General features: G+C 52.5%; 1 protein-coding gene across 15 annotated transcripts in view; it reads left to right on the top strand.

Moving 5' to 3' along the window:
* nhsl1b (NHS-like 1b) overlaps window positions 1–12,160 on the top strand; it is a 106,284-nt gene extending 94,124 nt beyond the window's left edge. For 7 of the 15 annotated variants that reach the window (XM_085771131.1, XM_085771135.1, XM_085771145.1 and 4 more), the window contains exons 5-8: window positions 941–1,072; window positions 2,945–6,241; window positions 7,275–7,398; window positions 10,481–12,160. In XM_085771131.1, coding sequence (XP_085627257.1) covers window positions 941–1,072; window positions 2,945–6,241; window positions 7,275–7,398; window positions 10,481–11,144 — 4,217 coding nt within the window. In that variant the 3' untranslated portion in view covers window positions 11,145–12,160. The remainder of the gene's footprint in view (window positions 1–940; window positions 1,073–2,944; window positions 6,242–7,274; window positions 7,399–10,480) is intronic. The other 8 variants (XM_085771133.1, XM_085771136.1, XM_085771146.1 and 5 more) reach the window with 3 other exon arrangements.

Raw genomic sequence — 12,160 nt, 5'->3', positions numbered from 1 at the left:
AGAGCTTAATGTGGTCCCACTCCATGTAAATCACTGTTGACTTCATCTGCTGTCACTTTAGATTAGTGAGAAAGAGAGAGTGAAACAGGCGCAGAGCGAGATCAGGGACTTTTCTGTCACTTTGAGGGGGAAATGTGATAGACACTATCTGCCCTCGTATCAGTTTCTATTTCCCTAACGCCTGCAGGCCGTCCCCAGCGAGCCAGATAGCAGAAAGAAGAGCAGTTCATAGTGAGATATTGCTGTTCCTCCAAGGATACTGGACGGCGATTTAGAGAGATATTGAGAGGGATGAAAGACTGCGTTTGTGTGAAAGTGTGTGAGAAGCGCGCGGGCATACTTGCTTCATCTCATATCTGTCTTGTGCATGTGTTTTTGTGATAATAGCATGGATTCCCCCTCTCACACACACCATCTCACATCTAATGTGTGTTTATACCTTTACACAGTTATTTGTATTCAGGGTTGGAATTTGAACCATCAGCCAGAAAAAGTAAAGTTTTCTTTACCTAAGTTAAATTAAACTAAACGCTTCAACAGCCATTCTCCACTGCTCTGATAATTAAGGCTCGGTCAATAAAACAGTGGGAATGGCTGGTTAATTGTTTTATTGTCCTTGGCTGGTGGGTGAAAATCTTAAAGGGTCAGTTCACCCTAATTATAATAATTTAAAAAAAAATCTCACTTACCTCTAATTGTATCTCAGACTCAATCCAAGTCTAGATGCAACAGGATGGAAATGAGAAAACGCTTCTACTTATGACTGAAGTGACCCTTTAGGTTTCCTGCCCTGTTACTGTCGCATGTTCAACAAAGTAAAAAAACAAAAACAAAAAAACACAAAACTCCTCTGCATGTTGTTGAGTTTATTCCCTCCGACTAACCGACTGCTGTTTGCCTGTGTGTCCGCCTGCCTTGCTCTCGCCCTCCCGGCTACCAGGGGCAGTGTTTGACCGACAGGCCAGCTTCCGGCGCTCCCTCATTAACACTGACACCGTGTCCCGCCGGCCCAAGAAGGTCAAACGCAGAAAGACAATATCAGGGCTGCCTGACAACATCAACCAGGAGCTAGGTATGGATCACTGTGGGGCTATAGTATGTTGCCCTCTACTGTCCATAGACCTGAACCAACACTCTGGACGAGTATCCCTCCTCCTCTCATTACTTCCTGTAACTCTAACTCTCTATGGACTCATGTTTCCATCAACGTAAACGTACACACTGACTGAACAATACATCACTGGTGTTGTTCTGAATATGTCATATTGAGAAGGAGAGAATGACACATGCAAGTCCACAGTGTTGGATCAAGGCCCTGCAGCTGTTCAGTCTTTTCGTTGTTTCAGTTACAAGTGTCCTCATTTGCTCTCCTCCACCCTGTTCAGCTGTATAGCATCCAACGCCAGGAAAGCAGTGATGAAATCCCCCTCAGTTGTTTTGTGGTTTTAATATCACCCCCCTTTTTCCTTTTCAAGAAACTTTTGCCACATTATAATCTCCTTTGAGACTTTGCCTGTTGGAAAATCATGTCACATAAGAGAAGTTAAGTACAGGGTTTGCCACACTTAAATACGTATTGTGCCATAATCCTTTGGGGTCAACTTTGCTCTGCCTCATTTCTGTGAATTGTGCATGTTAATTGTGTGTGTGTGCGCCTTAATCCTGGGGCCATATTGATAATCTTAGCATGTGTCCCATGTGTGTCTTACTTACCAACATAAGTCCACGACCAGGACTCCTGATCATGGAGACACCAACCTTCTTCTTTTGTCTCATTTTTGAAACATAATGATCGTCCAAACCATGAGGGGTGAATATCAAATACCAAGGTTCAGAGATCCCGTACCCATAGTTACTCATCTGAGCCGGGTGTTAAGCAAAACACTAAGCTCACTAAGCTGACACCGGGCACCGCGTGGCTGCTGTTTATTTACACATCTCCTGAGCTGGAAGGTGACAGCAGTATTTAAGGAGAAAGTCGTCCCTCTGCGGCGATTAGGTTACCTGATAGGGATACAGAGCTTTAAAGTCTGGTTAGCGCCCAGCCAACGGCAACGGCAACGGCGTCTGAATGTCATGATTACTGGGCCGGGGTAATTGTCCCAGTGCTTCATCCCTCCCTCTCTCTGCTCTAGAGCTGCCTGCAAAGTAGACCTGCAGCTTAATCTATCGCAGCAGCAGCAGCAGCCAAGCTGTCACTCCAGCTTTTAGCAAAAGGAAGAGTGTATGTGTGGTTTAGAGACGACGCAAGAGAGAGAAAGAGAGAGAAAAGGAAGGACGCAAGAGTGTGTATGTTTTTGGAACATGAGCATCAACAGGAGGGACACCACAGATGGGAGACACACTAGACATCCTCTCCAGTTTTGCAGCACATTCTTCAAATTGTTTGTTTTCTAGCCGGTATGTTCAGTGTTTGTGTGTCTTGTGTTAATGTATCTGCATTCCTGTCTGTATCTGCATCATTCTGTATGTCCTGTCCTGTCCTGTCCTGTCCTGTCCTGTCCTGTCCTGTGTGACTGCATGATAATGTCAACAACACTGTGTTATGTGTGTACAGTTGTTGCGTCCATGTATGTGCTTTGGCTCATGCTTCACCAGCTGCCTCTCCTGGACCCCAGGAGGCTATTTGCGTCTCGATCGAGCTGAGCCAGAGCCAGTTAAGCAGGAGAAGCATAGTCGAGAGTCTTCTTCCTCTTCTTCCTGTCTCTCCTCATATCCTCTCCTCCTTAATGAAGACCAGAAGTTATTAACACACGAGGCAGGGTTACAGCAAATCAAATTAATTAGCTTCCCTGTGACCGCAGTTTATCTGACGGTGTAGCTGAAGAGCACAAGGGGGGGTATAGTGGCTGAGTAAGTTATAAAGGGGGGAAAAACAAAGATAAAACAATAGATACCTTGAACAATCGCACATTTATCTTATTCTTTTCCTCTCCTTTGACAGCAGCAAAAGGACGCGGCGGAGAGCTCCGTCCGCAATCCATGTTCATCCCGGGACAGTACTCCACTTTGGGCCGAGTCGGAAGCGTCAACTCAACCCTCCGACGTTCAGACACCAGAGACTCGAGCTGCCAGACCGAGGAGGTCAAGGTCGTCCCCCCGTCCATGAGAAGAATCCGGGCGCAGAGAGGACAAGGGATCGCCGCCCAGATGGCCGGAATTTCCACTTCCTCCTCCACAGGAAGTATCTCCGTCTCCAGCAGCGACAGCTCGGGGATCTTGATGCTGCCGCCGCATCAGTTTAACGGCGATCCCTCCCGCTTCCACAGTCTGCCGCGTCAGGGCGCCAGGGTGTCGCTCAGCGCCGACCCCATCTACAGCAGCACCCCCATCAAGTCGGAGGAGCAGGGAACGCCTCAGAGGCAGATAGGGAAGCTGCAGGTCGACGACACGGCGGTGCACATGAGAAACGCTCCGAGGACGGGCACGCTGCCCCGGCCCAAGTCTCAGGAGGTGAGGGGGACTCAGTCCAGCGAGTGGGGTGGAGGTCCGGCTTGTGTGGTGTCCCCACACGCCGCCTATTCCACCTCGCTCATCCCCAACGCCACCCTGTCGAGCTCGGCCGAGGTCATCGCCCTCAACACCTCCGCTCAGCTCTCCCACTCCCCGCTTTACCCCGTCCCCCGACCGCTCAGCGTGGCTTCGTCCTCCAACTCTGTGATCTCCAGCCCGGCCGCCTTCTCCCACAGCTCCACCTGCCCCGCCTTGGCCACGTCCACCCCGACCCACGCGCCGCCGATCGCCGCGGCCGCGCCCGCCAGCGAGTCGGGACACTCGGACAGCAGCGCGCACAGCCGCAGCACCTTGGCCCCCACGCCGCCATCCTGTCTGCCGGAGGAGCAGTGGATCTACGACACGCCGGAAAACGTGGTGGTCCCTCACCGCACGCTGACCTCCAGCTGCTCCACGCCCATCAACCAGCTCTACAGCAGCCTGGACCTCTCCTCCCGGACCACCACCGACTCCAGCTCCCTCTACTCCCAGGACAACGACGGATACTACACCTCCATGCACATGGACTCCGGCCTGCGCTCCCGCAGCCACGGCAGCGGGCACGGGGCGGCGGCGGCCGGGCGAGCCGCCAGACACAGCATGTACGAGTGTCGCGAGATGGCCAATCAGGAAGACTCTGCAAGCTTGTACAGCGACCGCTCTCTGTCCCGCAGCATCTCCCTCCGCAAGTCCAAGAAGCCTCCGCTGCCCCCGGCGCGCACGGACTCGCTGAGACGCAAGCCTGGTGCGAAGAAGCCCCTCGGAGGCGTCAGCGCCATCAGCGGCGTCAACGAACCGAACGGGGCCATGCTCAACGAGACTCTGATCGCCAGTTTGCAGCAGAGCCTCCAAATCGGGCTGAGGGGAGGGAAAGGAAAGGGCGCGTCTCCGTCCTCGCCCTCTCACAGCCCGAGCAGCGACTACGACGACCCTTGGGTGCTGCGGCCGCGCAGTCACAGCAGCATCAGCGCTTGCAGCTCTGCGGCGTCGCTGGTAGCGGCCAACGCAAACTGCGGCGGCGGCGGAGGAGGCGTGTCCAACGTGTACTCGCTGTGCCACGTGACGCCCGCCCACAGCGACACCAGCAGCCTGCGCTCGGACTACGCCGACTCCTGGGGTTATTACATGGACTACCCTCGTAACCACGGGGACCAGAGGGCGCAGACCCCTCCGGTCGCAGATAACGCGGCGGTGGGGTCTCACTCGGGGGAGCTCCAGAACGGAGGCGAGGTCCACGGCGGTGGTGGCGGCGGCCAGGCCCCCGGAGCGCCGGGTCAGGAGGGAGGCGTGGTGGCGGTGAAGCCCAAAACCTCCAGCTCCTCCCCGGACCGGGTGCACAGACTGACCTCCCCCTCCAGCGGCTACTCCAGCCAGTCCAACACCCCGACCGCCGGGACCCCCGTCCCCTCCTTCATCAGGTCCATGTCCCCCTCCGGCGGCCGCCCCAAGCCCAAAGTGCCTGAGAGGAAGTCATCGCTCCTCTCCTCCGTGTCCATCTCCTCCTCCTCCACCTCCCTCTCCTCCAACACCTCAGACTCACTGAAGAGCTCTGGTCCTCCTCCTCCTCCTCCTCCGCCCCTTCCCCTCTCCTCCTCCTCCTCTGCTCCCAACACCCCTCTCAGCCCACCTCCGCCCTTCCCTCCCCCTCTTCCACCAAGCTCCCAGACTCCCCCGTTACCAACCACTCCTCTGAGCTCGCTCCCCGCTTGCTCCACCTCCCCAGAATTCCCCCCTCCTCCATCCCCTGAAACACTAATCCACCCCAGTTCCTCCTTCAATGGGAGCTTCAGTCCTCCTCCCCCTCCGCCTCCCCCTCCCGTGCCCTCCTGCGGGCCCCCTCCACCTCCTCCGCTGCCTGCTTTTGTCCCACCCTCCTCCTCCTCCCCGGCTCCTGTGAAGGCGGTGAAGGATGCTCCCAAACCGGCCCCTTCCAACAGCCCCACAGATTCTCCCAAACCCCTCATCACCCCCTTCGCTCTGCAGAGTGTACAGCTCCGCTCTGTCAAGCGGCCGGAGAAGGAGATTAATGGCAAATCGGACCACATCGATGCTCAGGAGGAGATGGGGGTGGACCTCCTTCAGGGTCTAAAGCCCCTGACCCTGGAGAAATCCCACTCCCAGGAGCGTCCCACTGTGCTGCCCGTGTTCAACAGCTCCCCAGAGGACGAGTCCCGTAATTCCTCACCATCACCTGTGTCAAAGCTCTTAGAGGAGTTGTCATTCGATTGCAGTATCACAGATGAGACACCAGATAGTGCTGTCTTAAATGGAAAAGAGGACCAGAGTTACTATATCTTGAATGGAAAAGAAACAGACGAAGTGCAGGAACCTCTGCCAAGTCTTCCTAAGAGCTCCCCAGTCAAACAGAAGCCCCCAGCAGTCTCCAAGAAACCCAAACTCTCTTCTCTGCCGCCATTTAACCCGCCACAAATCAATGGACAAGGTCCAGGTCACTATGAGGACACGGTGGATGGTCGGCGAAGACCGACAAAGGAAGAGGGGAAAGAGATGAAAAAAGAGCAACAGGAGGAAGAGGAGGAGATTTCAGAGAGCTCTGAGCTGTTCGCGGAGAGCAGCGAAGCATCGTCAGAAATCCAGGATGAGCCACTCATCTCTGCTCCTGGCAGCCAGGAGACAAGTCTTGATCATGGACTGTGTACAGATGGAGAGGCTCAGGAAGAGGAGGATGAGGAGGGAGATGGAGCGAGCAGCACGACCGGCTCCATCAGCTCCAAGGAGGACGACGCAGGTGAGTCTGACTAATCTACTAAATTTACTTTTTCGCCAAATTAAAGTCAGAAAAGTGCAGACTTTGTGGAGAGGGAACAATTTAATTTCATTTGCTGATGAGTTGAGGCCATGACCATAATTGTACACGAGTTATTAGTGATGCTGCTGCTTGTGGCCGGCTCCTCGGGCAGCTGTGAAATTCATTTTGCCCTCCAAAGCAAGAGGAGGCAAACTTGAAACCCCGAGCTGTAAAAGGTTTGAAAACTGTGGAAATAGCGCAGGAGACGCGGCTTATCACCGGGACGGCAGTGCTGCAGCCTCTCCACTTCATCCTTTCTTCCTCACTCTCTTCTGCATTTTATATGCACAGATCTTTCGTGGCTACTGTCCCTTCATTTTCCCTGCATTGCCCCCCCCCCTCACTCTCCCACTTCTCCCCCCCCATCCATCCTTATTTTTCAAATATCCATTTTGCTTTTTTCCCTCTTCTTTTTCTGTTAATCTCTTATCCTCGCTCTCAGCCTCTTATACTCAGCCTCTCTCTCTCTCTCACTCTGTCCCGCTCCCTTCTCCCTCTGAGGTGAAGGGAGGGAGAGGGAGAGAGAGGGAGGGAGGGGGGAGAGAAGTGTCCCAGGGGAGATGCTTTTTCGTGGTCGAAGGGAGAAGGGGGAGGGGCTCCGTCGTATCAGAGGGGAGGGGAACAGATCTGGTTAGGGGATGAAGGGGAGGATGGGGAGAGCGTAAAGTGAGACAGCCCGCAGCGGCTCAGGCAGTCGAAGCGCGGAGGTTGAAAGGAGTAGGAGGGGGAAGAGGAGGAGGAGAAGGAAGAGGAGGAGGAGGAGAAAAGAGGCTGAACTAGAGGAGAAGAAAAGGAGAGGAAAGCTAGAGAATGTAAGAAGACAGTCCAGCACCTCCTCCGGTACCACTTCAGATTTCATAGCCTGCCAGGTTAATGCGACAGGACGGTGGATTCATCAGCATGTGCAAGTGTGTGCGATTTGTTTGTGTGTGTGTGTGTTTGTGTGTGTAACTTGTATGTTTCTGCGTCTCAGGTGAGGTGTTCGAGTCCAGCACGGCCGAATCGTCTCCGGCCCCGTCCACCAACGGGGGGAAGATGGTGACCCCGACTCCCACGCGGCCCCGGACCACCGAGGACCTCTTTGCCGCCATTCACAGGTACCATGATGCACTTCTTCTCTCCACCGCCGCTCCACTTCATCCACTCCAACTTGTCTCCCGCTTCAACTCTAGTCTGGATACATAATTTATTCCACCGAGCCAGTTTATTTTTCCTCTAGTACTCTGTCGTCCCGCTTTCTCTGTTTGTTTTTCTCTCCCTCTCTCCTCTCTCTCTCTCCGTCAGCATCTCATTCCCTCTTTCTCCGCTGCCTTCCCATAAACCGCAACACATCACCCTGAACTCCCACCCCTCCCACCCTCACCCTTCAATCCATGATTTCTGTTTTTCAATCTCCGCTCTCCTCCTCTCATCATCCTCTCCTCCTCCTCCTCTCACCCTCTTACCCTCCACCTCTCAGTCATAACTTTACCCAGCGCTGTCCCATCTGCACGCGTATGCATCTGTCAAATAACCGGTCTCTGGGGTCTCTCAACCCGGGAGCTTTTTTTTTTCCCCTCTCTCTCTCTCTCTCTCTCTCTCTTTCTCTCTTTCTGATTCTGGCCACTGAAGGGCAACAATTTAGGAAGCCACATGAGTCAGTGGTCAAATGTTTATCGCAGCATCTGTGTTAGTGTAGTCAAATTAGCGTCGCTCGTTCCCAGCAGGAGAAATTGCTGTTGCTTCATCCATAATTTAACCACTCGACACCCTCTGGTCTTAATCTAGGTTAGAGGCCACCTGAGAGACCAACGCGCGCTTTCTCTCTCTCTCTCTCTGTTTCTGTCTCTCCTCCTCTGCTCCGGGGGTATCTGACATATATTGCATACGTGCTTCCGTGCTTCAAAGCGAGCACACACATAAATTTCTCATGCAGCCCGCCAGTTTGTGTTTCACGGTCACGTGCAGGCGGCAGTCGGAGTTCTCTTGAGCATCACAGGATTTCATTTCACAGGATTTCTCTCTCTCCATCTCTCTCTCTCTCTCTCTCTCTTTCTGCAGGCAACAGATTGTGTATGTATTTATGGGGCAAACAGGAATTATTGTGCAGCTTAATTAGACATGAAGATTGTGTAAATGTGCGTGAATAAACCTCACCACAAACTGTATTTAGCACTTGCTCTGCCGCCGTCCTCCTCCATCACACCTCGCCAGGGTAGAACATATAGAGCAAATTGTCATAAGTGGGAAGTGATGATGGACTCTCAGCCGTGCTGTTTAAATTATGAAAGGATAGAAGAGGAAAAATAATAAACTCAGCCTCTAATTTATTAAAAATCCATTTGAGCTATTTGAATTTTAAAATATGGATTATTTATCCGTGTTTATTTATAATTTTAAATAGTGTCTTTCTTATTGTGATGCTGTCTGCACCTGAATTGCTTCCTCTCCCCTCCTCACCTGTCATTTCACCTCCTCATTCCTTGTCCTCTCCCTCCCTCCCTCTCTGCCTCTCTCCCTCTCTGTGTGAAAATGGAGAATGATAAAAACCTTGAATGAAGCGTCCTCACAGCTGCAGCAGGAAATGCAACTTGTCTTGGGGGAAATCCTCCAAACCAAACAATTAACACAGCCAAGAGGAGATCGATCAAGTAACTCGGAGCCGTGTCTTATAATTGCAGTCTTGACTCTCGCTTGGCGTCCGTTGAGCGTGCATTTCTGTTTTCCTATTTGTGCGTTTGCGCCACTGCGAGTTCCGCGCGGAGCCGAATTGGTCGGCTGAATTCAGGTGTGTGAGCGTACGCACGTGTGAGTGTGTGTGAGTGAGAGAAAATCTTATGTAATGCTGTTGGGCTAATGTGGCGAGGAGGCTCACAGGGGGACGACGCTAGACGGAGGTTGAATTTAGGGCACAGACGCAGATCTTGCAGCAGAAATCAGAAAGCAGACGAAGTCTCACACAAACCATTTCTGTCTCTACCCCCCCTACGCCCCCTCCTCCTCCTCCTCCCTCTCATTTGACCTTCAGACTTATTTTCTCCACAGGTTCTTTGTCCTCTACGGAGGAACTTCTTTCTCTCCATCTAATCCGAGGATGAGGGATTTTGCCTCACCGTTGCCCTTCTCACGCCCTCTGCTTACCTTCACCATCCACCCTCTCTCTCCCCTTATCACACAATCTGTATTTTTCATGCCTTTAATCATTTCTGTCTCCCCTCTTCCTCACCCCCTGTGCAGAGGGGGCGCGCAGTGTGTGGGTGCATCCCTTCTAGAGAGGTGCGAAGTGGCAAGTAGCCCCTTCTTCCCTTTAATTAGCCATTCTCGTTGCTGCCGTCGCTGTGATGCTACCTTTGGATTAGCTGCAGTTAATCCCAGGGTGCAACCCCCGTTGTACCACCACAGATTAATAAGGCTGTCTCCCTGCTGGTCCTAATCCCCACATATTCTACCCGTGTTCAGCTTTATTGCTACGCTTTAGCACAGGAGGTATAGACAGTAGGCTGAGTGGTGTGCTCCACCACTCTGATACCCCCCCACCACCCCCAAACCCCCTGCTGAGAGAAGGCTGAATTGTCCTTGTGCGATTAAAGCTGCTTTGGGCACTTCTCCCACTTTTGTGTTGTGGAGTAATTTCATTGCGTCTGAGCTTCCTTGCAAAGTTGCAGCGTCTGCAGCTTCTCCTGTAAAGACTCATTGGATTTCTTTAATGATAATATATATATATATAACTCTTCTTCTCATTATTCTCCCTTTTCCCTTTTTCTCGAGCGTTCACGCCAAACACTGCTCTTATTTGTCTGACTTGTTTTTAAGAGCCGTGCTGTGATGCATGATTGCTGGGGGCAGAGCTGACATATGGCAAATTTAGGACAACGATTTTTTGGCATGTGGGCCAAGTATTCTGAATACAGTTTTAGTTTTATTTCATCTTCAACAACACAAACATTCGCAAGGTCACATGTAGGAAATCCCACATGCTGCAGCCTAATTTTAATTAAAGTAATTGGATGTGATGTGTTCACTGACAAAACTGCCCCCAACTCCTGCATTTTCTAATAGATTTTTTCTACTCGCTCCTCTGACACATCAATGTTCAGTTTATTTGACTACTTACCAGTGAATTAACGCTGCTTGCACTCGCTCACTCTGCAGAATTTCTACAAACATGTCATTAATCTGCTCGTCCCTCTCCCTCCCCAGGTCAAAGCGCAAGGTCCTGGGTCGCAAGGAGTCTGAGGAGGAGAAGTCTCGGGGCGGGAGCCACCCACAGTCTCCACCCGTCACCCCCACGGGCCCACCGTCCCCGGCGACGGTGTCCTCTCTGCCCCGCCAGTCGGGCTCCATCCAACGCAACCTCCGCAAGTCGTCCACCAGCAGCGACACCTTCAAGGCCCTCCTCCTCAAGAAGGGCAGCCGCTCCGAGACCAGCTTCAGGATGTCCGCCGCCGAGATGCTTCGCTCCACCGACCCCCGCTTCCAGCGAACGCGCTCCGAGTCGGCGTTGGACCCTCCCGCTTCTTCGCCCTCCTCCCCGACGGCGCCGCACAGCCCCTGCACCTCCCCCAGCCGCGGCAAACGGGCGACGGACGAGTGGAGCCGCTACGAGGCCTTGGCTCTGTCCTCTCCCACCTCGTCGTCGTCCTTTTCTATGAGCGGGTTCAAGTACGGGCGCTCGCGCACGCCGCCCTCTGCCGCCAGCAGCAAATACAACGCTCGCAGTCGACTCCTCAGCAGCCCAATGACAGTTATCTGCGAGCGCGAGGGGGAGTTGGCCGAGAGCGAGTACGGAGACACTGTGGACGGACTGACTCTCCCTGTGCTCAAAGACTCCAATGGCACTTTATCTGAAGAGAGCAGAGGTTAAAGAGCTCATTCAAGAACTCATTCGTCGTTAACCGGGCGGGGGGGCAGGAAGAGGAGCCAATAGGAGGCCCTTCCCGCCCCCTCTGCGCTGCCTCTGAGGGAATGGACTAGTCAGGTCCTGGTGTGAGGTCAGAGGTCACCCCATCACCCTGGACCAGGCTGAACTTTAGTCTGAAGTGGAGAACTGGTTGTGCTGCAGCTTTTTCGAAACTCTCCAGATTCTCATCCTCTCCTTCGTTTGGTGACTCACCCTTTGTGTTAAAAGAATAGTGTTTCTTTTACGCCTGGTGTTCTTAGTTTGTTTTCTATTTGTTTTGCTGTTTTTTTTCCCCTTCTTTACTTTACCTCGTCCTTAACACGCAGGAACCCTTTAGTTTCTTTGAAGGACAAGGTTCAGACGGCAAACTCAAGGTGAATCGAAGGAAGTGAAAAGTCACAAGTTCTTTGCTGCTGTGGTGACGACGTAGCTAGGCAGTTGGAAAGAGTGGAATGTAAACGGTGTGCTGGACGACGGCCTCATGAATCTTCTGAGCTTCTGCCTCTCTCCTGTTGGCTCTGGGAAGTGTTTTGAGAGCACCATGGCCGGCGGACGTTGGCTTCAGAACAACCCCACTGCGTTGCAGAAAGAGCTGGAGGACGTGGCGCTGCAAAGCGGAGCGGAGCAGACGGCTCCGTGGTACAACTTCAGTTAACGGTTATCACCAGGTTTCTTTTTCTTCTTGGCTTTCTGCTCTTATGGTTCAAGTGGTGTCGTTTGCAGAGCTGGGGTGTATTCAGAGGTTCACAGAAAGTGCAGAGGGCTCAGTGCTGCCACCTAGTGACGGGCAGGAAGTGGACAGTGGGTCGGGGTACGAAGGCTCAGCCAAAACAGCAAATTTACTCAATGAAAAAGGCTCATAAAACCTCTATCAATTAACTTTTAGTTTGTAGATTTTGCACTGTGCATAGGTCTTTTCTTTGTTTGTGTTTTTAAAAAAGTATGTTTTAAAGCTTGTTTTAATAAACAAGTGATGTCAA

This window comes from Trachurus japonicus, chromosome 24 (assembly GCF_045865225.1).
Source record: "Trachurus japonicus isolate A0001 chromosome 24, Traja_1.0".
Lineage (NCBI taxonomy): Eukaryota > Metazoa > Chordata > Actinopteri > Carangiformes > Carangidae > Trachurus > Trachurus japonicus.
Note: the sequence above shows the minus strand (reverse complement) of the source record. Positions and strands in the feature narration are given on the sequence as shown.